The following is a 26,502-nucleotide window of genomic DNA, read 5'->3' on the forward strand; positions in this document are numbered from 1 at the left end:
GGTGCAATTGTTTAGTACAGTGGTGCCTCGCAAGACGAACGCCTCGCAAAACGAAAAACTCGCAAGACGAGTTTTCCGTTTTTGAGTCGTTCCGCAAGACGAATTTCCCTATGGGCTTGCTTCGCAAGAAGAAAGCCCATAGGGAAATCTCCGGGGACCTCTTTTAAATGCTGACGGTGGGGAGCAAAGCCTTTCGCCCCCCTCCGGCCTTCAGAAGAGGTCCAGGAAGGCCGGCGGGGGCCGAAAGGCTTTGCTCCCCACCGCCAGCATTTTAAAATCGCCCTGGGACAGCGGAGAAGTCTCCGCTGTCCCGGGGGCTTTTAAAATGCTGGCGGTCGGCAGCGAAGCCCTCCTGTCCCTGGAGCTTGCGGGGCGGGAGGTGGGGAGAAGGGCTTTTCTTCCCACCCCCAGCCTTCAGAACAGCCTTCTGAAGGCTGGCGGTGGGAAGAAAAGCCCTTGTCCCCCCCCCCCCCAGCCTTCAGAAGAGGTCGGGGGACAGATTGTCCCCGGACCTGGTCTGAAGGCGGTTTCCATAGAAACGCATTGATTGATTTTCAATGCATTCCTATGGGAAACCGTGCTTCGCAAGACGAAAAACTCGCAAGAAGAAAAAACTTGCGGAACGAATTAATTTCGTCTTGCGAGGCACCACTATATCAGGCACTAGCCAATCTTACTGTTTGGTTCACTATTGCAATCCTTCCCCGAGTCAAATAAAATCAGGAATCCAGGGTATATTCTTAAATATGGTTTAATACTCTTCTCCATTCTGTACATCACAACACCAAGATATCACTGCTTGGGAGCTCTCTGAAGAGGCTATGTAGTATGCAAAAGGCTAGGATTCTCACCCTTTTAATGTGTTTGTGTAAGTGTAATACATATCGGTATATATTGATATACACATCAATATATAATGCAATATATATCACCAGATATAACACATTGATTAAAGAGATACAAAAATTTGGCATCATTTCCAAACTTAAATAGTAAAAATAAAACTACAAAAAAAGGAGCTGCATACCCTAAATGTGAAACAAGCAGTATATTCAAAAATGTAAATTTACACCCAATTTTTCTGCTCTTGTCATGTCACAGCAGACCCATTTACAATGGCAAAATCCAAGTGTACTGCTTCTGGAAGAGACTTCACCCTACGTGAACACTTCTCGTGGACAATCACACACACTGCCTGCTTGCGGAGTTATAAAAAGATACAAATTCTATTGCTCACATTGACAGAAAGTCATTTTGGACCTCTTTTTAAGAATACACTGTGAGGAGGTTTACGTTAAGACAAACCCACCTTCCAGTTCAAGTGAGACAGGATTATTGGAACGATATGCAAAGTTTGCCAGCTGGGGAGTTTGACCAATACATGAAGGACAAGAGGGAAATGTGAACGCAGCTAGGCACTAAAATATCAAGAGTGTCCTTTAGAAAACCAGACAGCCCCAGGGGGATTCGGGAAAGTGAGCTAACTGCCTTGCGTGAGCCATCCCACAGTGTTTAAAGTGAACCTTTGGCGCCAAGCTTCTGAAAAAAGAGAGAACTTGCTAATTTCTACAGCTGCTTCACAGCCCCCGGTGCCAAGGTTGACATCAGTCACATTTTGCTAGCTACTTGCATTTAAAGCAGTTTGTGAAATTTTGATGTTAACTCACACCAAGGCAGCTTATGCAGTCCCAAAGCAGAACTAAAAAAAACAAAACAAAACACCTCCCAAACCCTAGTAAAGAATAGAACCAAGCATAAGAAGCATTAGCTTGCTTGTGGAAACTGTTTATTGACTGACAAGAGGGAAGAGTGAAGGCCACACGACTCATAATCCCCAATCAAGCCTGCCGAGACCCTGGCATTTTGATTGCCGCAAATGAGACATACTTCTTGATTGAAACAAGCAGCGCTTTTGCAGTCAAAGATTAAAATGGGTGGAGCTCCCAGGCTGTCTGAATTTACACATCGCACCTTTGAAAGCTGGCATGCCATAAGGGTTCAATTTCTTTTACTTCCACCCCTGTAGACCAAGAGCAATGGGTGCACCTCCTAAGGTTCTTCTTCCGCAGTCTAAGCCAAGAACGCCATGTAAATGGGTCGTCTCACTGCAAAACGCAGCGACTTAATTGCCTCCAATCAATTTAAGAAACAAACCAGTATAATCTATTAATTTTTCAAATGAAGGTTTTACAGCAGTTAATGTAGCATGAAGGTTAAAAAAATCATTTTCATAAAATACAAGAGCAACCAATTTCACCATTAAGTAAAAGTAAAAACTGGGATTTTTTTTTTTTAATTAGTCCAAAATGGCATTATAGAAACTTAGTAGATTGCTGCTGTACTGACACTATGACAAATCAGTAGGGTTTGCTTCTTTCTTCTTCTTTTAAACCCGGTGTTCTGGATAAAGTTCTGGAAAAACTCCAATTCTAAGGCAGGGATCTGTTTTGTATTCCATCGCAAGCTTTCTCCTTGGGTTGGATGCTGGAGGGGTGAGGCACGTTTTGCCAGACCCAGGTCGACTACCTAGTAGTCATCAAGGTCAAAAAATTCATCGTCTCCTCCTTGGTATTCCATTCCCTGGAAGTCCACTCGGTACCGCAAGATACCTTTGGAAATAAACGTTAAAAGGAAGATGTTACAAACACTTTGTACCCCGGAGTCGAAAGAAGACTGTACACTTTTCCTTTCCACCTCTATTGATTCCATTTCTCGGAAAGACCTGTGTAAAACTGCAAGGTGGGAAGAGACCTGTGCCTAAGCTGGCAGGTGAATTCTTCAAGTGAGGCATTTGACTGGCAAGACAAATCTAAAGTCAGAAGAGGTGGTAAAGAATTATTCCAGCCTGAACAAGCAAGCACTCACAGTCTGACCAAACTGCAGTTGAAATTTGGGATTCAATTCTGAGAAGTAAAAGGCCTGTTATCTGTAGTGAGAGAAGCCAACATTGAACGAGCCTATACTGCATATGCAAACGAAGAAGTCCCCATTTTTTCTTTTTTGTAACCTTTATTAATCTTTTTTCTTTTTTTTTCACGTTTAAAAGTTTTGATTCGTATTTATCTGCAATATAACTTAAAAAAAAACAACTAAAAAAAAAAAACAGCCTTTAAATTCCTGTCATCTTGACCAGCAGCCAACAAGAGTGTTGGGAAATTATCACATTAAGTTATTCTCCATCAGTTATAAAATATTGACAGAGATGCACTATTGGGGTCTCTCTCTCTCTGTAAGATGAATTACTTGTTAACCGATTCCTTCTGTGCTCGGTAGAATGAACGGTTTCTGCTCTGGGTGGAGCATACAGGACATACTGCCCCAAGGAAAACCATACCCCTTTCCTGGTTACAGGTTGTGTCCCCTTATGGGGGCATAAGTCCCTCTCTATGCTGCAATTCCTCCAAGATTATCCTGAAAAGCTTGTTAACGGACTTGGGAATGAAAGATAGGACCATGGGAAGCATCCATGAGAGAAGGTGGACATAAAGATACAGCAGATCTGTACTGAATCTGAATTTGTTTTCATGAATATGGAATCTCATTATTCTATTATCACTTTGAGCTATCACAAAGCAGCATGAACCACAACTGCCTCAAACATAGATACTTATATGCAGCCTAGGACCCTCGTACCTACAGAACCGCCTCTCCTGGTATATTAAGGTCCATAAATAACAACACTTTGGAGGTCCCAAGCCTCAAGGAGGTTAGACTGGACTCAACTAGGGCCAGGGCCTTTTCAGCACTGGCCCCAACTTGGCTCTGTCACAAGAGACCAGGGCCCTGCGGGATTTGACATCTTTCCACGGGGCCTGCAAGACAGAGCTGTTCTGCCTGGCCTTCGGCTTAGACTCACTCTGATCCCTTATATGGGATTTGGTATATAAGTTTTCCCATGGCGTTTTTTTGCTGGCCCATGTAGGACCAGCATGGATAGCTGGCTCGGGTGAATATCTGATGTTTCCTCCCTTAATGGTCTTGATTTATGGGCTACTACTAAAATGATGCTGCATTTTAAAGCTGTATTTTAAGCCATATTTTAATTAACTGTTTTTCCCCCTATTATGTTTTATTGTTAATTTATATTTGGTGTTAGCCACCCTGAGCCCGGCCCTGGCCGGGGAGGGCTGGGTATAAATAAAACTTTACTACTACTACTACTATTATAATATTTATATTTAACAGGAAAGAATTCACTAAAGTAATGTAGGATGCTGCAATTGTGGGTTACACACCACTCTGCCATTTCCCCTTTCCAATTACCTCCAATTCCTCCAAATCCTTTCACAAACTGGGATCCTTCCTGTGACTTATCTGTCACGATCTCCAACGTGGCTCCAAACTTCTTGTAGTTGTTAGCAAACCACTCAAGCAGAGGCATGCTTTCTATTAGCTCATGTTCCTGTCCAGTCTAAAGATGAAAATGAAAGAGAATTGCTAAGCAAATCTATTTCCTATACAGTAGTACCTCGCAAGACGAATGCCTCGCAAGACAAAAAACTCACAAGACGAAAGGGTTTTTGGTTTTTTGAGTTGCTTCGCAAGGCGATTTTCCCTATGGGCTTGCTTCGCAAGACGGAAACGTCTTGCAAGTTTGTTTCCTTTTTCTTAACACCGTTAATACAGTTGCGACTTGACTTCGAGGAGCAACTCATAGCACGCGGTGTGGTAGCCTTTTTTGAGGTTTTTCAAGACTTTGGTGATTTTTGAAGCTTTTCCAAAACTTTCCCGAAACTGTGCTTCGCAAGACGAAAAAAATCGCAAGACGACAAAACTCGCGGAACGAATTAATTTCGTCTTGCAAGGCACCACTGTACTTCCATCAATAGCTAATATGCCAACTGTCTTAGGTTACAAAAAAGATGCGGCTTTGCATAAATACCTCTTTATCTGTGAAGTGAGATTTATCTTTTTCTTGTTCTGGTGTCAGATAGAGAATCTTCTCTTCTGTAGTGAGTGGGGAGGGAGGGAGGGAGGGAGGGAGGGAGGGAGGGAGAGAGAGAGAGAGAGAGAGAGAGAGAGAGAGAGAGAGAGAAGCTTAAGAGGCATATTAATAAAAATTCCCAAAGACAATCAGATTGCACACACACCTGACAAATGAAAAGCCAAATGTTATTAAGCTCAGGGAACTAGAACATCAATTTTTGTGGAGAGGCATTTTTAGCCCAGTCACCATACTTGGAACATTATGGAGAAAAGGTGCAACTAGAATGCAAGCTGGGCCAAAAAATATTGGGGGATGTGTGAGAAAGCTACTGGCTAGAAGTCTGAACCACCTATCTTCTTTAAGGAGAGAATGTATATATAAATACTATCAGTGTGAGCACATCTAAGAGCCAAACTGCTTTACATTGTGATCTACCCAAGTTAACATACAATTCCTATTCCCTTAGATCCCAATATTTGTGTAGGTAGGAGCTACGTACCTTCTGTGCCTTGGCAATGGAGAACATATCTCATTATATCCAGGTTCTCATAAACTATCAGGATCTCTACTGCTCCCATTTCTAAGGCTTTTAGAGTGTCTTCAACACCAAAACAGTATTTTCCTGTGTCCTGACTGATCTCATCAAAGTATCGGCCTACATTTAAAGAAAACAAGAGAGATGGAAATGAACATGTCATGCATATTTTTAATCAGTGCAGACTGGAACACAAGAGCAACTAAATTTCACGAAGATCACCGTGCTGCTGTGACATTAGGGAGACAATGTTGATTACGTTCAGAAAGGTGGCAGATAATTACTTTGGCAGTACATGGACAGTTGACTCACTGACACTTTCATAGTTACCAGGTTATGTACGCTGTGACCTGGTTCAGAAGTCACGCTAAACCATAGCTTAGCATGACAAGAATGGGTCTTGGTAAGCTTCAATCTCACTTGCTTCCCGCCCCTTTCAGCAATGCTACAAGGAGGAATCCAACACCTTGCTGGGTTGTTCAAACCTGAATGACTGTGGTTAGTCTTAACTATGGTTTATTTGAAACATGCCAATTTCAAACAGTGGTTTATGAAGCTGGCTTGTTTAGAATGACAATAGTTATATGATGAGGAATTGACACTAGACGTCGCTAGACGTCAATATAATTAGGACTATACATCAGATAGATAAGGACTTGTCCCTCACTTCATTATTTCATGAGAATTAGGCATCAGATGTGCTATACATCAGAGGACTTGACAGCTGGCCTGAGGAGAGGAGGAGCCAACTAGCGGTCATGTAGTTGGCCCAGCCATGGAACTGCCCTGAGACCTCTGGGTATAGGGCGGTATATAAATTCAAACAACAGAAGACAATTAATTTTGATTCATCACTGGGAACAGAGGGAGGATGGACACCGTGCCAACTGCAACAGATAAGAGAGGACCTGCTATGAGATCATGCTTGCAAGCCTCTGTTTAAGCATCTGATTTCAGAGGCTTGGCAAGCCTTTGCACAGAGTTCTACTGGTGAATGGTCAGTGTTGGTCTCACCAATTGAGTGAAGGATCTGCTGCTCCTGGGGGCTTCGCAGCAAATGAGATGAACCACAAACTTCGCCTTTGCAGTTATTTCCCCCAATATCCTTTTGTTCTTGCACTTCTGGCTTGGTATCTTAAGTGCAACTGGTTAGTGAATATGATATGTAACTGCTAGACGGCTTCTTAGGTGCTGTATTGTAGTATTGTAATACTTGCTTAAACAACTTAATAAACTTAATGAACCACTTAATAAACCACTTTCTTTTTTATCTATGTCTGCCAGTCTTCCATCCACTGGGATCCTAAAGAACCTATTGCCTGCCCCTTGCTCTACCCACTAGGCAACACACCCTTCCCAAAATTGTGCTTTACAAAAACCTTGAGTGTCAGCTTATGATAACAGATTAAATATAGTATTTTATTCATACCTATTAGTTTCTTTTCTTGAATGAATTTCACATTAGATAGGACCTCAGTGGACAATTCAATTGCTTGATTGAATCCATTTTCACCACCATATGAGATGTCAACTAGCTTTAGTACTTTGGACTGCAATCGCTATAAATAAAAAGATGTGGTGTTAGAAGACACATTGCATCAGGCATGAGCAACCATTATGTCTGTTGAATGAAGGCAGCATTCCCTTGGGGGTGATATGTTGGGGGCCAGCAGCCAGCAGCTGTTGGGGTCAAAACCAGTAGCTGTGGTTGTCCCCTTCTCTTTTTACCGCTGGCCCAATGGACTGCTGGGGGAGAGGGAAGAGCACAAATTGAACTAATAGCCTGCAAAGGGCTTTTGAAATCAGGCCAATGCTTGAAAGCTGCTCACCAAAGTAAATTAGAAGCCTATAAAGTTTTACACTGTGGAGTTAACAGAACCTCTGGTTGCAAATGAGGTTGCCTCATACTTTATCAATACTAAAATCAGGAGAATCTGGGTAACTAATATCAGGCTTTCACCTTGAAGGCAGTGAAATCCCACCCTCAAAAAAGGATAGCAAATAACTCTGCTATCATTTCAAGAGTAAATTTGCAAACCCTCTTGATTGTGCAAAGAATGCAAATACACGGGTAGCATTTGGTGAACACCCAGATCTAGACAGAATTATCTGAATGATTCCAATGGTCACGTGATAGAACGTTAGTGCCTGCACATCTGTTCTTCTCAGAGTTAACAGTGCCTCTTTTTATTTTATGTATTCACTGAATAAATCTCTATACTATTCTTTGTCAATAACCTCAGAGAAGTTTTCATATATATACAGTGGTACCTCGGGTTAAGTACAGTGGTACCTCTGGTTACGTACTTAATTCGTTCCGGAGGTCCGTTCTTAACCTGAAACTGTTCTTAATCTGAAGCACCACTTTAGCTAATGGGGCCTCCTGCTCCTGCTGAGCACGATTTCTGTTCTCATCCTGAAGCAAAGTTCTTAACCCGAGGTACTATTTCTGGGTTAGTGGAGTCTGTAACCTGAAGCGTATGTAACCCGAGGTACCACTGTAATTAGAATTATCATCATTAAAACTGTAAAGCCCAATATCACATTAGAAGCAGTACTAAAATCTGTATCAAGTCCCTCATTACAAATGGGCAATTCTCCATCAGCCAAAATCCCCATTTACCTGATCAAACATGTCTGACTGACTTAGTTCAGTTTTGAAGTCAGCTGACCCAGCTAAAACGAGACCAGCCACGTTCACCTTGTCGCCAGAAATGAACAGCTGTACAGCCGTTTCTGCTACTTTCCTTACATAGTTGTGCCGCTTCTCCATTCTCAAACGAGCAAAACGCAAGGCAGACTGACCTCCTCTTCCTTTGAGAGACAGAGGTAAAAGCACAGCAATAATGAAAGTTGTTTCCATCCCCGAGTTTTCCCCCCACCCCCATTTTTTAAAAAGCCAATGTTTTAGAATTCTTTCATGTACTTTGAAGTGCTTGGACCACATGTTTGTCAAAGCATATAACCAAGTTCACACAAAATACACGTCTATATTAATGTTCACAGACACTTGTTTCAAGGCAGAGTATTATAAATTATGACTCAACTGCAATTACCACAACAGCATTATTGTGTGAGGACATCGTGGATAGTGCTCATCACATGAAGCCAAAGCCTATTTAGTGATCATACTTGCTGCACAAAGCACTATTACTGGCTGTGTCGATTGACTGCTTTATTAGTGCAATGGCAGCTTTCTGCAAAATCACAAAGCCTTTAAGCAATGGGATGCTGGTCTGTATCTATCTGCAGTATTACTACATTTCAAGTTACCCAAATAGCATAAAGGTAAAGGTACCCCTACCCGTACGGGCCAGTCGTGTCCGACTCTAGGGTTGTGCACCCATCTCACTTAAGAGGCCGGGGCCAGCGCTGTCTGGAGACACTTCCGGGTCACGTGGCCAGCGTGACGAAGCTGCTCTGGCGAGCCAGCACCAGCGCAGCACACGGAAACGCCGTTTACCTTCCCGCTATAAAGCGGTACCTATTTATCTACTTGCACTTAAGAGTGCTTTCGAACTGCTAGGTGGGCAGGAGCTGGGACCAAAAGACGGGAGCTCACTACGCTGCGGGGATTCGAACCGCCGACCATATGATCGGCAAGTCCTAGGCGCTGAGGTTTTACCCACAGCACCACCTGCGTCCCTACCCAAATAGCATATAAAACAATAATTTAGGTATGCAATATCCCTCCTTCCAAATGACATGACAGAGCCACTTACAAATGTTCCCAATCATCTTGTCTTTCCTTGATAAAGCATGTTTTGTCCTACTACTATTAATAATTCTTGAGCTATTTTTACACATTACCATGCTTCTTTGGGAGATCGACTGTGAACTTGTGCAGCACCTCTCTGGTGTTTCCTTGAAGAGTTCCGAAGAGTGCACCACTACCATCTATTACAATAAAACCAAACTTGCTGTCGTCTGACAGTAGTGCTGTAAGGGCCTGAAAATCAATGCAGCAGATGCCAGTGTTATACTTACGATATTCAATAGTTATGGAAAGTCTGTATCAATACGATCAATCTAGGAGGAGGAATGTTCTCCTGAAGGAATGCCTTTATCCCTTCTTTTAGACTCTGAGAATCTATCTTGACTCGCTTCAAACTCATTTAAAAAAACAAGTTAATTATGTTCATCTAGGGCCTTTTTGAATTTAGCAATGTCACTGCTCACTGTGCAGCATCCCTTTAAGCTCGCTAGAGACAACTGTTAGCAAGTTATTTCTGATTATGATGACGTGTAAGCTAAGTAAGGGGAAATAATCAGAAGTCAGCTTGAGTAAGTAGCAAATGGGCAACCCAATAAAAACACTTCTACACAAAAAACGTGCATTATTTTGTGGCAGGGAAAAGAAAAGCAAGCAACAAAAGAGAAAAGGCTCAAACTGGTGCTTGATGGAGAATGTATTAGTTATACACAATAAAAGTCTGAAGCTTGCATTTTGTGCCATCCCTGCAATTAATTGCTCCCCTAAGGCAATCAGCAATTGTTTGAGTAAGTGAGCGTGAAACAGGAACATCAAAGCTCAAGCAACAAGCACAGGTGCAATATGGCTCGACTGGAATGGCCAGCCCAAGGTGGCCAACTTGGCAATTCTTGACTAGAAACAGTGTTAGGGGTGTGCAACAATTTAAGCTATTAAAAGCCTTTCTCAACTGGCACACCATATGAAAGAACTGGACGTTACAAATATTCAGGTGGCTGTAACACTGGCAAAAACCTGCCTGAAATGTATATTAAAAAGGAACCATAAGCATACTGTTACTGTTTTATTGAGATCAATATAGAAAAAGCAAGTTCAAGTCTTTCAGTCTGAACTGGTGTCGCACAAACACCAGACCTTTCCCAATGATATTTGCTGCACACCTTGGAAACATTGAGCAGGGTTCAAGGAATGAGTCCCACCAATCGAAGCCCTGAGCAAAGCCTTCTACTTGCTCAACAGGACTTCTGCCCCCCCCCCAAAAAAAATGGCATGGGGTGTGTGTGCGTCAGGAGAATCTCTGGAACAGAATGAAGGGGAAGGAGAGGGTGGGATTTTTTGGTCTGGAAAGTCAAAATGTTTGTGCTGAAGGAATGATCAGAAAAATGTTGAGTTTCTGCCAATATGTAGTGAGAGTGGGAACTGTTTTTTGCATCTTCCCCACATCAATTGCTAATGCAGTGTTTCTCCCAGAAAAGTAGGAGCATAACCAGTGTTTGAAACTCCCATTGTTCTAGGCGCATTTTGCGACAGTGAATTTCATTAGCGAGAGCAGCTTCTGAGCTCTGGGCACAGTACTGCGCCTAAGATTTCAAATTAAAACTGCAGTGTGGAAGGAAAGGAGGACCCTTTTCTGCCTCCCCACTTCCAGCAATTCTCTGAAGACTGGAGAAGAGACCCTCTCAAGAATATTAGGGGGGTGGGCAGGGGAATGACATGTGAAAAATGAACATAATATTTTAGCTGCAGTTCATTCATTTTCAGCTTTGTATTCTTGTTATACAAAAAGCACGCCTAGACATTCCGTTGTTGCGCCCATAACCTAGGTTTAAGGTGCCATTTAGCTCCTAGCTTTCATATCTCAGTTTCCAACACTGAGCATAACACAGTACACCAATATTAATTGATCTGGGCATCACTGACATGGCAAGTTCACAGGCCGATCAAGAAATGGTGTCCCCTTGCTGCATAACAATTCTGAATAAACCAGATATCCAATGGTTACCTGGAAAAATTAGCCAATGAATCAGAATTGTTTCTGGGCTAAGAAATAACACAATAGCTATCACATATTTTAGCTATAATTTTGTGTTTGAAGTGGAGGCTAAGGCCTAGTAAATCACAGTGTTCAACTCCAGGAAAAAAAATCCCCGTATCTCATTGGAACAGCCCACTGAAATCACTTGCGTGGTCTGGCATTTTATGCTCTGGCATTTTATGTCTGCAATTTGCTCAGCTCACAATTACATTTACAACCTTCCAGACAAAAATGAACACTTGGATCCCAACATTTGTGATGCTATCAGCCTTTGTTTCTGGAAAGGTCTGGGCGCTTGATGTATAAGTAAACAACCTTGCTTAGTATCTTTGTATGTGAACAGAAACAGGAAATCATGTTTTGAAGTAAAATACACAAGTGTATGTTGAATTCAGAAATAGGTTGTTATAATTAACATCTAGTAACCAACACATTGTATACGCTAACTATTCATGAGCATACTGCAAACTGAGCAAAGTTATCATCAGCCAAATTTACAATCTGGCTAGAAATGCAAAATGACACTTACCTCTGTATGGAATTTATTATCGCACAAATACAACGATGTATTTATTGGTTTGAAAGGTTCAAAATCAATGTTCACTTTCTTCTCCTTTCCTTCTTCTGTCACAATTGTTCCACAGTATACAACAAGACCATTTGGAGGTACTGTAAAAAGAACAGGGTGCAACCTTAAGATGATGCCAAAGCAAGCACAAAGTTATTCATAAAGTAAGCAGAAGAACTTTTTACCTTTGTTATAAAGTTTTAGCCGTTGCTGTACAGATGTAATGGCGCCGAGGACTGAAAGGCGATTCACTCGAGATTTAATGTTTGATGCTGTACCAAACTCATCCGCTAACATCTTTGCTACTCGTGAAATCTGGTCTTTGGGGGGAATGATCAATGATATCATGCTGGTGCCATTGCTAGGGAAGAAGGAAAAGAAACTATGTTAACACAAGTTGTGTGACTTCAAGCCTGGAAGAAAGCATGCCCAAAACTAATCTCAGATGTTCAAGACTTATTCTCTTTCCATTATTTGCAACATCCTTTTGGAAGTAAGGCCTTCCATGCAGGCCAGTTGCTTATACTGACCACAGGACTACTATGAGCCTATGTACACACCAAGCTGGTAATATTCTATACAGTGAAATAGCAGGCACGCTTACCACCCCACAATTTAAAACAGGCTACCTCTTAGAACATACTAGTCTAGCTGTTATAAAGACTCAATGACAAAGTTAGCTCCTGCAGCTTTCTTTGTGCTTCTGGTCTTTGTATAAAGGAAGTTCTACCAGTTATTAAGGAGTTCCTAATGTTTATGGTAAGAATATTTAAAAATTTCATCACAACTTCTGAATGTTTATGAGAAGCACATTTTTATTCTGATTTGTTTTGAGCCAACAATCTATACCTTTTCTCCAAACAGAAATAGTTCCTATACCTTTAAAGTTGCCTTTTCTGAACTGAAATGACCAACCCAGAAGGTAAAGGAAACTTTGAGGCTACTGCATCTTGAGAAATACCAAATCTTTCTTCAGGTATTTTTATCCCTGAAGTCTATGTGCTTTATGAGGCATTAATGCCTTAACTTCCTAGCTGGTTCCTTCCAATGTAAGGGGCAGAAGAGAATGGGCAACTCTAATAGCCTTTGGAGGCTGCATACTTCTATTAGTGCTATTTTCTGAAAAATGTTATCTCTTAGATAGTAACAAGCTTCCAAATGCACACAGAGGGGAGTTTTATGTGTTTTAACACATTTCTATACCTCCCTTCAGGGACGCGGGTGGCGCTGTGGGTAAAAGTCTCAGCGCCTAGGGCTTGCCGATCGAAAGGTCGGCGGTTCGAATCCCCGCGGCGGGGTGCGCTCCTGCTGCTCGGTCCCAGCGCCTGCCAACCTAGCAGTTTGAAAGCACCCCCGGGTGCAAGTAGATAAATAGGGACCGCTTACTGGCGGGAAGGTAAATGGCATTTCCGTGTGCTGCGCTGGCTCGCCAGATGCAGCTTTGTCACGCTGGCCACGTGACCCGGAAGTGTCTGCGGACAGCGCTGGCCCCCGGCCTCTTGAGTGAGATGGGCGCACAACCCCAGAGTCTGTCAAGACTGGCCTGTACGGGCAGGGGTACCTTTACCTTTATACCTCCCTTCACTGGATCAAATGTCACAGCAGTGAGCCATATCATTCTCAATGCAATAAAATGTAGCCCAAGAGACAACAGATAAAACCACAAAACATGCCAAAGTATAGAAATTTTTATAAATGCTATAGTAAATAAAAAAGTCTTAACCTGACATTTAAAAGCTTGGCAAAAGATTTGTACTGCAACTTATTCTGTTTGCTTTAAGTGCTAGGGCTAGCAAGATTGCTAGGAAAGCTGTACAACAAAGTCAAAACACGATGCATAGATCAAGCACCCCAAATATTAGATCAAATTGAATATACAATATTTACTTCTCCTCACCCTGAATTTAAGACAAGAAGTCTGACTCGTAACAAGTAGCCTGTACTCAATAAGAGAGCAAGCCTACACAGGTAGGATAGAATGTACTGACATATGGGAGTTCCACATTTTTATGGAAGGGAAACCCACGAGAAAGACTCATAGAGGAAGCCAGAAATGCAAATCTAACAATGGGACAAGCCCACCACATGCTTCAGTAATTTTCATTTTTTTAGTTTACTGAATTGTTTAAACAAGGAGCACAACCCCCATTCCACCCCCAAAATCTCCACTTCCTCCTTGTCAACTAACCCACAAAGATCACACACCCTCCTACTAGGGAAGAGAAAATTTCTAGTACACTAAAAATGTAGCAGCTAAAAATTTAACCATGCTTACAAAACGCAAGCTTTTAATATGTCAGTTACTAGCACTAAGATAGCACTCCTTTCTTTTATGTCTTTTCTCTTCCAACCATCACAGCTACAACCAGGGTTCAAAACTAGCAGGGCGCCAGGCACATTTTGCACCTAAAGAGTCTCCATTTGAGAGCATCTTAAAACGTATGGGTGCCATTTTTTGTGCCTGGCTGACACTCAAGGATTACTGAAATGTATGTGCTTTGGAGCCTCAAAGTATATGTTAAGGATAGACAATATTTTAAGGAGTTTAACAATAAAGAGTAGTGTGTTTCGGAAACTGAAGTGTGCTACCAATATTTTTTACTGTAAACACCATATTAAACATGTATTAACAATTTCTGTTAAAAATGTGATATTAAAAATGTGTCACTTATGTGAATTGTGTATTAGTTCATGCTTGGGCTCCTAGCTTTTCTATCCCATTTTCTAACATTGGCTATGATGGACAGAGGAAGATGCCAGACCTACTCCTTTTGATTCAGATATGTGGATTTTCACCGTAGTGCACTTTACAGCACCTATATAGTGAGACTAGTACAGTAAATGATTTAGCTGTGTCGGGTTAGATGGCTTTTTTTAAGGCAAGACCATTTATGATACTTTATCTATATAAATTTACATCTTATATAAAAAGTTGTATGAAATCATCCACATATTGGACCTATACTGCAGGGTGCTAAAATGTGTTTTGTAGTTCAGACAAGGTGCAGACAGTATTAAAACTACATGGCAGTCTTACTGCTATAGATAATTAGATTAGGAACTCCATGAAATTAGTTTCAGTGACTTCAAGATACTAATTATTAAAATAGCCATTTAAAAAGTTTGTACTGTAGCATACCACATTATTCTACAGTTGGGTAGAATTTCTTCAAGTTTTCAAAAATTTCCAAATCTATCAGTATATACTTCAGTTGCGGGGGAGACCTTTTATCTTATCTTAATTTCCACTCAGATACAGTACAAGCCAATTTCTACATCTAACTACTCAAGGATGCAATGAAAAATCACTTCAATGACAGTAAGGTTTTTTCACTTCCTTATGTCATGTTAAAAAAGGATACCAATTGCCACCTCGTGGAATACACTGCTGCCATCTGCTGGTTAAATATCTTATCAGCACAAACTGTGATCAAGAGGAATGATAACAGATCTGTGCTGTCTTAATCAAGATTCAGATTAACTTTCAGCATACCGTAGTTTCAGTGCTCTAGAAACTGATCCCTGAATACTGTCAATTATTCAGACGATTTGGAATCCTCAGTTGGCTTCAGTAATCAAACACTGTGTGTTGATTAACTAGAACTCAGGGTATCTGGGTATTATCATGCTAAGATAGCAGAAAATTGTACAATTACAACACAGGCTAATGGTAAAATATCTTTAGAAACTACCACAAATAATGTTTTGCCTTTCTAGGACCAAAATTGTTCTTTCGTCCCCCGCCCCCTGCCCCCGTGTGTGTCACAAGTGAAAAACTAGGAGAAGCATACCTCAGCTCAGTTAAGGAAGAGCCTCTCCAGAGAAATGTGCCTTGAATCATTCTTGTGGTCTTTTTTGCACTTTTTTTAAGGCAGTCAGCTCTTTTAAACAACATATGCTTAATGATCTGGGCATCTCCATTTATAATTTGTGTTCTATTGCGTATTTATGTTAATTGTTCTTCTACTTTCTCCGCCGGAATTCATTTATGCTTTTTCAATACTGCAATTCTTTAAAAAATTATGAGCCAACAAGAGAACATTTGCTATTGGGCAGTCATACAAATGCAATTAGCACTGCTTATTATTTAATAATTAAATTATGAAACAAATGACTAAGTAACAGCTCATGAGGTCATTATATGGATTACCAAAATGCGGCTTCAAAACACTTTATAGTACAAAACCACACTTAATGCTCCACAACTGAGGGGTTCCCCACAACCACCCAAGGAGCTTCACAAATAGTAATTTAAACCTACGTCGCTTACGTCCAAGTTCAACACTTTCACAAGAGCATATGGGTAATATTTCAATACAGTGCACACATTTGGGAGTTCTCTTGCACATCAGAGCACTACAGTCACTAGTCCAAATGACTGCTCTCACAACTAATGCAAGCTAGGCTATGGATTATCATTAGAGACAAAGTGAGTGCCAATTTACTAGCCAAACAGGAAGCTTGTATAAACAGCTGATGCAGCAACACTCCAATCCCACTTTGGTTACTAGGCCACTATAGCAGTTGCCTAGCTGCTGAAATCACACACACTGGTGTTTTGACTCCACCCTAGGCAAAGCTTGTTGTGGGTGCTAAGGAATAAATCTATAGAGCAATGACAAATGGTTTCTTTTTCTCTGGAGCTACTCTGTTCACTGAAAAGTGTTTTGAGGGCAGGTAGTATATTCTGCAACACAAACTGCTCAGGTTCTAGAATAAGGTTCATGTCAGCCAGAATGTGCAACTGATCCAATGCTTTCTTTCCTAACCCCATCCTTCTCCCACTTTGTATACTGTCTACTAGAATCTGAGGCTGTAGGCAGGAACAGTCCTATGTTTTAATATCTGTATGGTGCTTTGAAAAGTTCAGGTACTTTATATTAGATAAAAATAATAATCTAGCAGCAAGAGCTTCGCAAAAGTGGTATGCACACGCTAATGGACATCAAATACTTACAAATATGTGTTCTAATATATGGATGCAGAGTGGTGATGTAGATTAGAATGAACACAGCTTCATATTTTTTTTTAGTAAAGTTCTTAGATGTAAATATTCCTCAAAACATATTGGAAGTCATGGTGGACAGCATAATTCAGGCCATCTTACAGAAGAGGTAGGAGCCCAGGGCTACACAGGCCAATAAAGAAATCTGATGGACTGGGAGCATTTCTGCAAGGCTCTGCGCCCCTGAACTATTTCATGAAATAAGTTTCCATTATGCAACTACCAGCCCATGGTTCTGGGCAACTAAACGAAAAGCATCTGAGCATGTTCTAAGACTTAAAGTTTTCCTGATCTAAGTCAGCATGCCAGAAAAAAATCCCAAACAACCCAATGCTTTACATGCAATGTATTTTTATTTAATACCCTTTCTACCTCCACCTTAGGGATATATAATGCGGCAATAACTGGTGGATCCTGGGCCCAGAGGACTGCACACTAAAGCTCCCCACCTCAACATGCACTATGATGACACAGAAAGGGGTGCAGATTCATGAAATGCTAAGATGGTCTGAAGTGAAATGTGGAATAATGAGGTAATGAAAAGGTTAAGCAACAGACACAAGAGTAGGCACACGGTGAAGTCATAGTCTGAGAACAATCTAAGTGCACAACTGAGATGTCTCCAACAAAGCCATCCTGTTAACACAAAGACTTCCATCTCTGCAGAAGGCCTACTTCTTCCTCTATAATTCGTTCAGGGCTTCTCCCCAACCCTCCAGGGTAGATCTGGGAGGAAGCACAGGGCGAGCACAGCGATAGAAAGTCCCATTGCATAGACATAAATTATTGAGCTAACAGGACTTTGTTGGATACCCTCAGATAGGATATAAACAGAAGGCACTGGCAAAATAATTCTGGGAAACATAGACCAAGGTAGAACATTTTATTTACAAAAGTGCTCATGCACAAATGGAAATCACTATTTAAAGACAAAAACACAGGATCTGTCTCTGATGTAACTTTCTCATTAAGCTCCCCACAAAAACGAGGCCTACTTTCCTGACACCCCAAATTGTGCAAGTTAAGCACACTAATACCAAAACCTAAGTTTTTAAGTTTTATAGCCAACCTATTGCTTGTACAAAATAAAACGTTTTTTAAAATCACATTGAAGAATGGAGGTGAGTATATATTCAACATAGAGATATATAATTACAGGTGATTCATAAATATTTAAATAAATATGAAGGAATGGGCAGGCAATTGGTTGAGAAGGGTCACTTTGGAAGTTGCATTCCGAAAGAGTTGATAACATCATGCTAGATAATTCCTGCCATCAGCACTAAACAGGAAAAAACATTAGGTAATGCAGCTCCTCTATGGAAGAGTAAGGAAGCAACTACATCAGGAAGTGAGACCAGACTCTCCGAAGGCAGACAAAAGAGCAGTCTGTATTCATACTAAAAATAAGTGGCACTTCAAGGGAAGAGAACACACGTCTTCTCCAAAGGAGGCTTCATGTGACAGCACAGCCATGCTGGTGATGATACAAGTTGGGCACTAGGTTGGCCAAGGCTGTTATGGACAAACAGATTTTCAGCATGCCTTCCCATCTTATGTTTATGGCTTTCTCTTCTAAATATCTGAATTTCAACTCCCCATCTCCAAGCCTTTTAAGAGTCCAAAGCTTTGATCTGTTAGGCTATCAGCATGCACCTTAATGTGGTTTCTGCTCAGATAAGCACAACCAGAATGGCACAACCAACTTGCAAGCTTCTAATCAAAGCAATCTCATGGCAAAAAAAGAAAAGAAAAAAGCCTAAAGGTAAAGGTACCCCTGCCCATACGGGCCAGTCTTGACAGACTCTAGGGTTGTGCGCCCATCTCACTCAAGAGGCCGGGGGCCAGCGCTGTCCGGAGACACTTCCGGGTCACGTGGCCAGCGTGACATCGCTGCTCTGGCGAGCCAGAGCCGCACACGGAAACGCCGTTTACCTTCCCGCTAGTAAGCGGTCCCTATTTATCTACTTGCACCCGGGAGTGCTTTCGAACTGCTAGGTTGGCAGGCGCTGGGACCGAACAACGGGAGCGCACCCCGCCGCGGGGATTTGAACCGCCGACCTTTCAATCGGCAAGCTCTAGGCGCTGAGGCTTTTTCCCACAGCGCCACCCGCGTCCCAACTCAAGTGCTGGGCAACTCAAGAGTACAGGCAACAACCGTTTTAGGTGCATCCAATATGTGTGCGACTATGCTCATGCGCTGAACCTGGAAATGACCGAAAAACATCACAAAAAGCAGCAGCACAGGGTGTCTGCAGGCTTTTGCAATGGTGTTCCAAATAAACACAATTTCACTTAAATGCACAGTGCCTTGGAACATAACCCCCACTTAAATTGTGAGTTGCCTGCACCAAAGAAAAGCCTTGAAAAAATGTAGGATGCTTTCCCCCTCACGACCTAAAAGCCATGATGGGTTGCATCCTGAAGTGAATCTGCAAGAAGTGGAGCTTCCTCAGCAAAGTTGTGGGCCCTCCCTAAGTAATCTTAGTTAAAAACTCAGTACCCACTTCTGTATTGATTATATCTTCCAAACAGTTTTTGGAATCAATTCCATGTCAAGTGTCAATATGCTAATTTATTTCAACTATTTATATGCCACTTAATTCCAACCATCTCGAATCAAGAAGAGTATATTAAACTTCCTAGATCTTGCTTCTCTAGGTGTGAGCATAGCTTAATCTGCAAAAAGGCAGCAAGGCCCAAGATACAATCTGGGCATCCAGAACTAAATTTGGTCCAGAACAGTACCTGGTGCTTTCAAGTAGAACACAGCTCCATTCAAAAGAAAACACACCCCCACCACAATGCATGCACACAGGTCCCACAGAAGGCTTAAGAATGTGTTTGTTTGGATTCAAGCTTATTTACTCTCATCAGACATACCACTGTTGCTTCTGGGTCACAGGAGTATAATAGAGCTGGGTGTCTTTAGTACTTCAACGACACCACACTCCAAACCTCCACACAGTCCTTCTCAGAAGCTTTATATAGATACTGAACATAGGAGCCAATTTGAAACTCTGCAATTCCCCATAGGTTAACTCCCAAGTCCAACCTCTGAAGTCTTCTTGGAAATAAAGAGTGCAACCTGGCAATTCCCAACAAGAGACGATACATTTTTCTTTTGTTCTGGAGATCTGTGTTCCATAAACTTTAAGACATTCCCTGTACTTCGGATATATGAATATGTGTGGAAAGAATAAAAAAGGACCACAGGAGTCAGGACTACAGTGCTTTGTATGGCTTCCTATCCTTCTGCATCTACCACAGTCCCACTCCAAATTCAGCAGGCCAGCTAATAAAATTTCCATGTAATTTCTTAATACTCACACAAAAATGTATTGAAGGTGGTAGTGGATTGTATTGAAAGTGGATGACCAATTTTATACTTGGATTACTGTTCAGTCATTGTTGGAGCTTCTTCAAACTGCTCAATTAAAAAAGTCCAGTATTTGTACTCCTGAGAAAGGCTATTGTTTATTGGACCACTTAATGGAACAGAGGATTGTATAAGATTTGAAACAATTGTACTGTTAAATCCAAGCAGTAAATATTATTTGTTGTGGTTTTATAGCTCCTTTGGTAATAGTCTCAATGACGAATGTAATGATTAAAGGAAGCAGGATGTAATATACTGCCTATCTAGCAGTAGTGTGCAATAACAGAAATTTAGTATAGGATTACTGTTTGATCTTAATTGTTGGGGCATGGACTTTGCTTGTCTCGCCAGCTTTGATCCACACAATCCACTACACAGGAGAAGCAAGTCAAGACCCCTGGTTTGGCCTTATGGCTGAATCAATTATTGTGGTTTATTTGGAGTGAAACGAACTACAATTTCTGGATTGAATGCAACGCTAAACCGGGGATTACAGATTGTTTATACCACATGTGTGTGTGCTGGCTGTTTGGCAGTAATAATAAACATTCATTCTACCACAGGCAAGAGGGGAGAAGCAAAGCAGGCAAGATCATGGTATACTATCACACAAGTATTTTATCTTCTGCAAAGCAGTACAATAGCTAATCACCTTCAGATTCTAAACCCATGAATTCTCTCAATCTTTTCTACACTTGCCCCCCCCCACAAACACACTTGTATTTTTGTCAAAAAAATTCAAAGAAAACCCACAATGTTCTTCCACGTTGCCAACAGCTGATTGAAGTCAAAATAATCAGCATGGTATGATAATTACCGGTAACCAGTGCCGCATACAAAGCCCAAAGATGCTTTGGGCTGCCTGGGGTGGATGACTTCATAAAGCAGATTATCAAGAATCTCCACTTGCCAAAAAAGTTTTAAGTTTCCTATTTAATCTAAACCTCCACATTTTGGAATGCAGTAAACTGAGAGACCATTTCGCTCCTGCAGTGATCTGTACCCTAACACCAGTTGCTAGGCATTAGAAAATTGTAAAGTAAAGAGACATGAGAAAGGCTTTTCCCACAAGAAACAGCACATTCAACAATAATCTTAATCCTAACATGCATTTAGCAGGGTACAAGTTCAACAAGTTCACCACAAACAATAAGTCCAGTTCCTCAAAGCAGGACTCACAGTAGCATGCAAAAGGTTATGCAATTATCCTCAGCTATATATACACACGTCTTTTTAAAAGCCAGAGTTTGAAAAATTAACATTAGGATCTGTCTTGAGTCTTCTTAGGGTCATGGCTTTTTCTTTTTATAAACATACCAGGTGTAATACTTACTGAAAGGTTATGATCAGTGTTCAAAACTCCCATTGTTCTAGGTGCATTTTGCGACAGGGAATTTCATTAGTGCAAACAGTTTCTGAACTCTGGGCACAGTACTGTGTTTAAGATTTTAGATTAAAACTGCAGAGTGGAAGGAAAGGAAGACCTTTTTCTGCCTCCCCACTTCCAGCTACTCTCTGAAGACTGGAGAAGAGACCCACTCAAGAATATTAGGCAGGTGGGCAGGGGAAAGACTAGACCATGTGAAAAATGAACATAATATTTTAGTTGCAGTTCATTCACTTTCAGCTTTGTATTCTTGATACAAAAAAAGTGCCTAGACATTCCATTGTTGCGCCTATTTACCTAGGTTTAAAGTGCCATCCAGCTCCTAGCTTTCATATCTCAGTTTCTAACACTGGTTATGATTCTGATACTATTCTTTTTAAGCTTGCCAAAAATTTGGGCCAGCTCATTTATACTTGAAGGTGAGGGCATAGCTGTAAGGATTGTGCAACATTAGTATTTACTACACAGTATTCAAAACTCAGAGCCTCAACATCAAAAGCTGTCCTCCAGCCTTTTCTCCAAATTAGCAGCAAAATCTAATGAGGCGTGTTACTGGAATGTAATGTTTATTAAAATTTTGATACATGACAATGAGGTCATATGGAGTATGCAATGCCACACACACAAAAAAAAAGAATGAAATTCATAGACAGAATATCCCACATGTGGTGTTTTGGAAGCTGCTCCTACTTCAGATATGCACAATCATTTCTAAAGTCTCAGTGTTGTGTTGCACATTCCACACACTGAAAGACACCATCCTGGATCATTCCTTCTTGACGTTTAAGTTTTCACAGCTCGTTTTTTATTTTTAAAAACCACCACACATTCCTATTGTCCTTATTATTTGCTTGTGAGACTGCTAACATACTCCAGAAATGTCAACCTGAAGCCTCAGCAACCTAAAATTCAGTACAACAAGCATTAGCAACGATAAGCAGACCTTCTCATGTTGCTTTTTGACTGCTATCAAAGTTTACTATCTGGAAAGAGTATCCAATCAACTACCAACACAGAAATTCTCATTATCAACAATTAACCAGTGGGTGGGATCCAGGCAACCCAGTATACATGCACAGAGCACTTCAAACTTCGGAAAGGCTTTTTAGATGTCTGTCACCAGAAGGAGGGAGTTTCCTTGTGCGAGACACTGTCTGTGGCACTTCGTATCCTGACGTTGGCCACTACAGTCTAAGAGAATTTCCACCTCACTTTCCAGGCTGCTACAAACACTTGGAGCTTGTAAACAATTTGTATTCCTTGTCTTCCTGACACATGTTCAATAGTGAACACTTCTTTTCAGTGGCAGCACATTAAGTGCCAGCAGAAATCAGAAGCATGCCTCTCTGTCATGTGGATTCCATGTTTCACATAATCCTCCAACATGGGAAATGTAAGGTTGCATATAAAATTAATGCTTGCACTCTCTGTGTGAGGAATAATTGCTAATATGCTGAAAAAAGCCAGTAATTTCTCATTAGACATAAGCAGTTGCCACTGAATCAGACTACTAGATCAGCTATACCACTGGGATTTAACTATAGACTCCAAACAAGGTACAATAAATCCATAATGAAGAACTAAAGTGTCCAGCTCCTTTAGCAAATATTCTACTTGGATTCGGAGCTATGAGGCTGGGCATACACAAAGTATCAAGATAAATGTTTCTGAGAATGTACTAATGATATACAGGCATAACCTGCACAAGTTCCCACTAGAGCATATCAGTTCTTAAGTTTAATGTCTAGCAACCTGTCCAGTCACACAGCAAACACTAACTTCATTCAATTATAAAACGAGAGCAAGAGTTTAATGAACAGAGCACTGAAGTGTGGGTACCATGTGCCTTTTCCCAAAACCAGGCTGTCTGTCATATTACATGGTTTCAGCTCAGTACATAAAAACCTACAAGGGCAAAAACATTTTTTTTGGAGGGGTTGATTTAACTCCACCACAAAACACACAGCAAAGTGGCACATGTAAAGTTCCCATGAATCTAGGAGGGTAATTGGTCTGGCCTATGCTTTTCTTTGACAGCTGATGAATCATAGGATCATACAATTATAGAGTTGAAAGGGATCTGAAGGCTCATCTAGTCCAACCCCCTGTAATGCAGGAATAAGCAGGTGACATGCATGGAATTTATAGCTAAGTAGCCTCCCTCCTGAAGGGCCAAGCAATTCTGGCTGGCTTTTATAGTGAGCCACTATTTGTGATCCCCACTAAATTCACACCACTCCCAAGTCCTCTGGCACACAGATAATTTAGGAGAAGAAAGGCATCACTCTCACTTCATGATAGGCTTGAGAGACAATTTAGTCACCAAAGCACAGCACCTCCCCTCTCCCAAGTCATCCATGTATGTAGGGAGGAGGAAATAGGCATGGCCTGTTCTTCCCAACCAGTATAAAGTGACTCTCCCACTCTCTTCAGTGCATGGAAAACTTCAGAGATCTGAAATAAAAACAACTGCCACAAAGGCTACTATTACCTGGTGACCCCCTGGTAATCTCATTTGCAGGCCTTCATTCCCTACTAAGGTTCTTTATTAGGAAAAACTAAGCACAAAAAAATAGTCCTCCAAATGTGTACAATATAGTGAGAATGGAAGGAAAACTGCATAAGGAAATATAGCTTTATAATCAAGAGGCTGCATTTTTGGCCCCAAATTAATCTCTGTATAAACAAAGATGCTAGTGTGGGGGTTTTTAAAAGTCACTCCTCCTTCACAGGTGAGTGTGACTACCAAGAAAGTAATTCAGTGGAAGTGGAAAAATGTAGCCGAAGAAAACACAAGGCGGAGAACTGCACCTCACCTATATACACCTCTCTACTAAGAATGGAAAAATTTAAAGAAACCCAAGAGTAGTGGAATGTCTCCACTCCAGATGACGAAATGAAGGGAATGGGGTGGGGGTAAGATGACTCTTGATACCAAGAGACAAAGCTAAATACAGCCTTTGAAGCAGGGCCCAAGTCACAGGAACCCACATGCTTTACATTCCTTGTTTGGGGATTCAAGGTTGGGAACTGGGCACTCAAAACATTCACCTTTCTCTTCTTAGGTGCCCAAGCGGGAGAAGCCCACAAGCCTTCTCTTTGCCTTCTATGCACCTGTAGCTCCATATGGACCTTGGCCTCCCAAAAACAGAGGCAAGAGGAAGAAAAGGCCTAACACTCTCTTGGGGGGGGACCCAACCCATATGTCTGGACTGAATCGCTTTATAGCTGTCTGAAAGGGGGGGGGGGTGAGTTGAAGGTTCCCACACAGGTGACATCCACATGACTGAATAGTTCTCCATACAGGAGCGAACCAACCCAGTTTTGAAAGGGGGGGGGGAGAGAATGCTTGAGCCTGGCTTTCTCCCTGAAATTTTAAGCTTTCTATACAGAGGCGATTATTATTTTGGGGGAGGGGAGCTGAAGCGACTCCTGTTCCAACCCCCCCCCCTTTTATAACCCGAAACTGACGGTTTCTTCCACCCCCACCCCCGGCGAGAGAGCCCAGGGCCCTTCCCCGCCCTCACCCGCGAGCCGCCTCGAGGCTCTTGATGAGCTTCTTGATCTTCCAGATCTCCACGTTCCTGTCGGCAGCGCTGGGATCGTCCGCCATCTTCTCCCTCCTCCTCCTCCTCCTCCTCCACCGCCCCTCCTGCGGCTGTTCGAGTCAACCGCCAAGGCCGCCGCCGCACGGAGAGAGGGGGGAAAAGAGAGAAAAAAAAATGAGAACGGAGCCTCGGCTGAGGTAAAAGTAAAAGCCGTCCCGGTCTCCCGTCTCTAGGCTAGGCCCGCCCCGGTCTCCCGTCACCGCGGGAGTGCGGCCACCACAAACCCAGCCAAGCGCTCCTCTGAGGCGAAAGAACGGGCGGGCGAGCGCGCGCGCGCGTTTTTACCTCAGGCCTCGCCGCCGCCTCCCTTCCCTTCCTTCTCCGGACGGCAGCGAAGGGCTCCTCGCGACGGCGCCTGTGACGTCGCTGACCGGCTTCTTCCTTCCTTTCCTTTCCGCCTCCCTCGCTCGCTCGCGCCCCCTCCCTCCTCCTCCTCTCCTCCGCGCTGCATGTGTTGCAATCGCCTCACATGGGGCTCCCGACGTCAGTTCCGGTCCCCGCACGTACGCACGCAGCGTGAGAGGAGGGGAAAGGATTGAGAACGCGCGTGCGCGAGGCGGAGGAGAGACAGCGCTCTCCGCCACTTCTCCTCCTCTCATTGGTTGCCCAGCTTCCTCTCCGTTGGGTGGCTCCGCGGAGGAGGCGCCGCCCACCTCACCAGCTCCGTCACGCCTTCCGCAGCGCGCGGCATGCCGGGAGGCGTAGTTTGCTGCCACGGGGGGGGGAGGTCGCGCAGGGAGGATGCGGAGCTCTCGCGTTGTCTGTGTCAGCGACGTTTTTTCGCGTCAGGGTGCGTTTCCTTTAAAGGAGACGCGCACGCGTTTTGGGGGGAACGTGTGGAGCCGCGTCCACGAGTTCCGCAGGGCGGGGTGGACCAATAGCATCTGCTACGTCGACGTGTGGAAGAAGCTGGAAGGAGACCCTCCCCAAAGTTTCTGTTGCTAAATCAGGGAGCCCAATTAACAGTAATTGCTGTCATTGATTAAGACTGGCTCCCATGGAATTCAGTGGAGCCAGGGGTAGACATGCATAGAGGGTCCTTTACCTCTGAATTTTTTCCTTTTGTTGTTGTTTAGCCGTTTAGTCGTGTCCGACTCTTCGTGACCCCCTGGACCAGAGCACGCCAGGCACTCCTGTCTTCCACTGCCTCCCACAGTTTGGTCAAACTCATGCTGGTAGCTTTCCAAACACTGTCCAACCATCTCGTCCTCTATCGTCCCCTTCTCCTTGTGCCCTCCATCTTTCCCAACATCAGGGTCTTTTCCAGGGAGTCTTCTCTTCTCATGAGGTGGCCAAAGTACACTGGTACCTCGGGTTACATACACTTCAGGTTACATACGCTTCAG

General features: G+C 42.5%; 1 protein-coding gene across 1 annotated transcript; it reads right to left on the minus strand.

The window, feature by feature from the left end:
• Positions 1-735: 735 nt before the first annotated feature.
• On the minus strand, positions 736-25,596 carry ETF1 (eukaryotic translation termination factor 1). Its single transcript, XM_028722161.2, has 11 exons — positions 25,442-25,596; positions 25,076-25,206; positions 11,963-12,138; positions 11,739-11,878; positions 9,273-9,411; positions 8,086-8,276; positions 6,892-7,021; positions 5,427-5,582; positions 4,883-4,947; positions 4,264-4,411; positions 736-2,609 (listed from the first exon to the last, which is right to left on the minus strand). The coding sequence occupies exons 2-11, from the start codon at positions 25,159-25,161 to the stop codon at positions 2,527-2,529; spliced, it is 1,314 nt and encodes a 437-aa protein (XP_028577994.1). The 5' UTR covers positions 25,162-25,206; positions 25,442-25,596; the 3' UTR covers positions 736-2,526.
• Positions 25,597-26,502: the final 906 nt, after the last annotated feature.

This window comes from Podarcis muralis, chromosome 3 (genome assembly GCF_964188315.1).
Source record: "Podarcis muralis chromosome 3, rPodMur119.hap1.1, whole genome shotgun sequence".
Taxonomy (NCBI): Eukaryota; Metazoa; Chordata; class Lepidosauria; order Squamata; family Lacertidae; genus Podarcis; species Podarcis muralis.

Bases quoted from the DNA above. Each gene is read 5' to 3' on its own strand.
- ETF1 (XM_028722161.2), bottom strand. From the start codon at position 25,161: ATGGCGGACGATCCCAGCGCTGCCGACAGGAACGTGGAGATCTGGAAG. The intron at 9,412-11,738 runs GTAAGTGTCATT...ATTGATTTTCAG, and splicing joins ATAATAAATTCCATACAGAG to GCCCTTACAGCACTACTGTC. The intron at 2,610-4,263 runs GTAATTGGAAAG...TTATTTCCAAAG, and splicing joins AGGATTTGGAGGAATTGGAG to GTATCTTGCGGTACCGAGTG.